The sequence below is a fragment of the Hyposmocoma kahamanoa genome, unplaced genomic scaffold (genome assembly GCF_003589595.1).
Source record: "Hyposmocoma kahamanoa isolate Upper Pololo Valley unplaced genomic scaffold, ASM358959v1 92, whole genome shotgun sequence".
NCBI lineage: Eukaryota > Metazoa > Arthropoda > Insecta > Lepidoptera > Cosmopterigidae > Hyposmocoma > Hyposmocoma kahamanoa.
Genome location: NW_020654748.1, coordinates 10,024,821 through 10,028,465, shown reverse-complemented (window position 1 = coordinate 10,028,465; position 3,645 = coordinate 10,024,821). Strand labels below are relative to the sequence as shown.

Here is a 3,645-nt window from a genome sequence, read left to right as displayed (position 1 = left end):
TTTTAACTAAGTTTAAGTTTTAAAATTTAATTTAAAACAAGATGTAAACATTTTAAAATTGTCGTGAAAACCTAAAACAGGCTCCCCTGAATTTTTTTCGAAATGTCGACTTACGACACTTACTTTTTACAAAACACCGAGTGTATCTATGTTCTGCAATTTATAATTTTTGAAATTTTTTATATCTAATCTAATCACACATATTTTTATTTGAACCGAAAATGCTCATATGCAAATTTAATATGTTTTGTTTGATGCTCATATGCAAATTTAATTTGTTTTTGTTTGATAGGTCGGGAAATGGCCGATCCACGTTCAAGTGTCGCACTATGCCGGCGTGGCTTGTAAGCGGCTCGAGAGAATAGGCTTCGGCGGCAAGAAGCAACCTAGGAAACCTACCACAGAAGATATCGATCAAGCTAGAGTAAGTATAGATAACGCATAGACAAATAGTTATCGAGTATATAGAAGACGATCCATGAGTTTTGTCCCGGTGGTGCCCATACGTTAGATGTAAATCTACGGTCTCTTAATCTATTTCTGCATTTCGTTTAGATTCACAGAGTGCAGACGTCCTATTCGTAACTCGGTACAGTCATTGCCAAAATGAACGTTGAAATGTTTTTGATTGGAATTAAAATACGTCCGAAAAGAATTGACAGATGCTGGATCATTTTAACACTACTGTACAAATACTAATAAGATGTAAAATTACCTTTAACCTGACATTTTCCAACAAGTCCGAACTTTTTTGTAACTAAATCGAAAACCTGTCTCTTACACGGCAGAAGAGATGGACAAGCGCATGGGCAACAAAAATTAAGTTTTTTAATTGCGGTGAAATTGTTACCTTAAGCCGAAAAATCCGGACGGGTGGTAACTATATACAGTGCAATTTATTAAGATTTTTTATAACTTGGAAGATTTCCACTTTATATGTCATTCGCCTTATTTTCTTTTTAGATCCAAATATTCCGTCAATCAATGTTCGGCAATACTCTATCCGAAGTGATGGCATTACAAAAAGACCGGTTCCCGAATAGACAATTACCATGGGTGCAAGTAGCGTTATCGCAACAAATTCTAGCGCTCAGCGGGAGAGAGACTGAAGGTATATTCAGAGTCTCAGCTGATGTCGACGAAGTGAACGCTTTGAAAGCTAAGATCGATAATTGGGAATTGCCTGATGCTTCTACTTTAACAGGTATGATTGTATTTTTGTTATTATTAGAAAATGTTTAGTTTAAGTTTGAACGAAGCAATCAATAAGTTAGCTTATTTACAAATTTACACATTATTATCTCAGATGCCATATGGTATGTACATAATACATATGTACAATACAATAGAGACATTATGTCTACAAATACATTGAAAAAGTTCAATGTATTTGTAGACATAATATATAATAAACGGTTTTTATAACTTACAAGAGTATTTGATTATGAATCGATAAGGCTCAAATTATATTGCGGCGGAACGGAATGGAAGCCAATTTTTGTAACGACGTTGTATATTGCATAATGAACTTTATGGTCAATTGTGTAACGTACAAACTAGATACGAACCAAAATCGTCCGCGGAATTCTTGCGCAGGCTCGAGAATGCTCGCGCACCTCGCGTAAGGTTTTGGCTCGTATGTACTTTGTACATTACACAAATGATTATAAAGTTCATTATGCAATGTACAATATCGTTACAAAAATTCGCTTCCTTTCCGTGCCGCCACAATATAAATTGAGCCTAAATATATAAATAGATAATGAAAATAGATAAAATACTTAGTAAAGTAAGTTGTAGTGCATTATAGAAGTATAAACAAATTAACATTTGCTAACTCGTTTTAGTATTTAACATTGAATGAGACAAAAAAATATTTTTGAACTATAAACACGAATGTCCTGTAGATGCCCATGCACCAGCGAGTCTTTTGAAGCTGTGGTACCGCGAGCTCTACGAGCCTTTGATCCCCGACCACTTATACGGCGCGTGCATTGCGGCGGGCAGCGACTTCGCGGTCTGTACGCGCGCGTTGCAGCGGCTGCCACACATTAATCGCATGGTAAGTGCTGTAAATGAGGTCAGTTATTTATTTACTTTTTGATCTAGAACTTATGGATAGGAAATGAAAGAGTAAGTATAGAAGATTCTACACCTTTACTTATTACGTGTGGAATTATTATTTGCTCCATGACAAGAATTGTGTTTTATACGAAATTATATTAGGTTTTGAATTATAATCCGTAAAATTGACTTACTTGATTAGAGCGACACACTTCAATTTTTATAAACCGGTGATGGGATACGATCAGTGAAACTGTTAAATTAAATGTTACATATTTTAATCACTATATAATTGAAATTAACTCACAATCATCAATAGAGTCCGCCTTGTGAATAATGACAAAAAGACGTGACGCCATTTTAATTTTCAGTTTAACTTTCATAGACGTAACCGAACACGCCAAAATTATAACATATTGGTAAACATTAGATGAAAGTTCACCAAAAATACACAGTTTAGCCTTAAACAACACAAAGTAGCCCAAAACATCTTGGTACTTGGTACTTGGTGTAACGGGCTGGTATCTGCAACTCGACGTCAAGGCGCCTATTTTGCGTGTGGTGGGTGCAAGGTCCTACTCGTGCCACTCAAGCTCCTCCAGGAATCTCAGCAGCCTCCCCGAAGTCTTCAGCAAACCGTTGCTGAAGACTTCGGGGAGCGACCGTGGCACTCCAAGGTACTTCGCCCTGTAGTTTGCCACACCGGAGCACTGTAGTAGGATGTGCGCAGTCGTTTCCTCCTCCTCCATACACGCTCTGCAAAGAGGGCTGTCTGTGATACCTAAATTGAAAAGTTGTTTATTGTATGTACCATGACCCGTTAGGGCTGCAGTTAGAGTGCGAAGCTCTTGCCTTTTAAGTTTAATTAATATTCGAGATAGACTGGCATTGAGCGTTGGGAGTGCTTCCCTCGCCTGTCTACAAACCGTAAGGGTGGTCCATGTATTATTATGTGAAGATTTTGTACCTTTGTGTATAGTTGTTCTTGACCATTGTTAGGGGAGGGACACTGTGGGTTCTGGTCCTACAGCGTCCGTCTCCGACCCTTTTCTGGCCAGTTCATCTGCTGCGTCATTGCCACGTGAGCTGCTGTGTCCTTTAATCCACTGTAGAGTTACATGGTTTTGTATACGCACCTCCATGAGTGCTTGATGGCATTCGTAAATGAGCCCTTAGTTTATGTCATAGCTGTTCAGTGCTTGAAGAACTGACATACTGTCGGAGAGTATTTGAATGGAGTAATTCTTTACTCTTCTCGCTAAGATTGCTTCTGCCGCTTGATGAACTTGATGCCCATTCAGCCTGGAATACTGTGTTGTGGTCACTAAGCGGTTGATATCCTGATATAGAGGTCTTCTGAGAATACTCCAGTACCTGTTCCTGAATTTGTTTTAGATCCATCAGTGAAGACTCGGACCTCTCTGGGGTTCAGTCCTTCGTTAGGATCTTCAAACAATTGTTTCTTGAATTTTTTGTCAAAGATGTATTGTTTTGGGATCCTATCCACAGCCGCCTCCAGTAGGGGTGCCTCATTGACAGTCTTATAAAGGATTTCTGTGTGTGGGGGTCCTCATGTGCTTC

The 3,645-nt window shown here is 38.6% G+C and overlaps 1 protein-coding gene across 1 annotated transcript in view; it reads left to right on the top strand.

Moving 5' to 3' along the window:
• The window catches only part of LOC113236680 (rho GTPase-activating protein 39), a 32,203-nt gene that overhangs the window by 23,169 nt on the left and 5,389 nt on the right, over window positions 1-3,645 (top strand). The window contains exons 16-18 of the mRNA XM_026472840.1: window positions 293-424; window positions 964-1,204; window positions 1,908-2,062. Coding sequence (XP_026328625.1) covers window positions 293-424; window positions 964-1,204; window positions 1,908-2,062 — 528 coding nt within the window. The remainder of the gene's footprint in view (window positions 1-292; window positions 425-963; window positions 1,205-1,907; window positions 2,063-3,645) is intronic.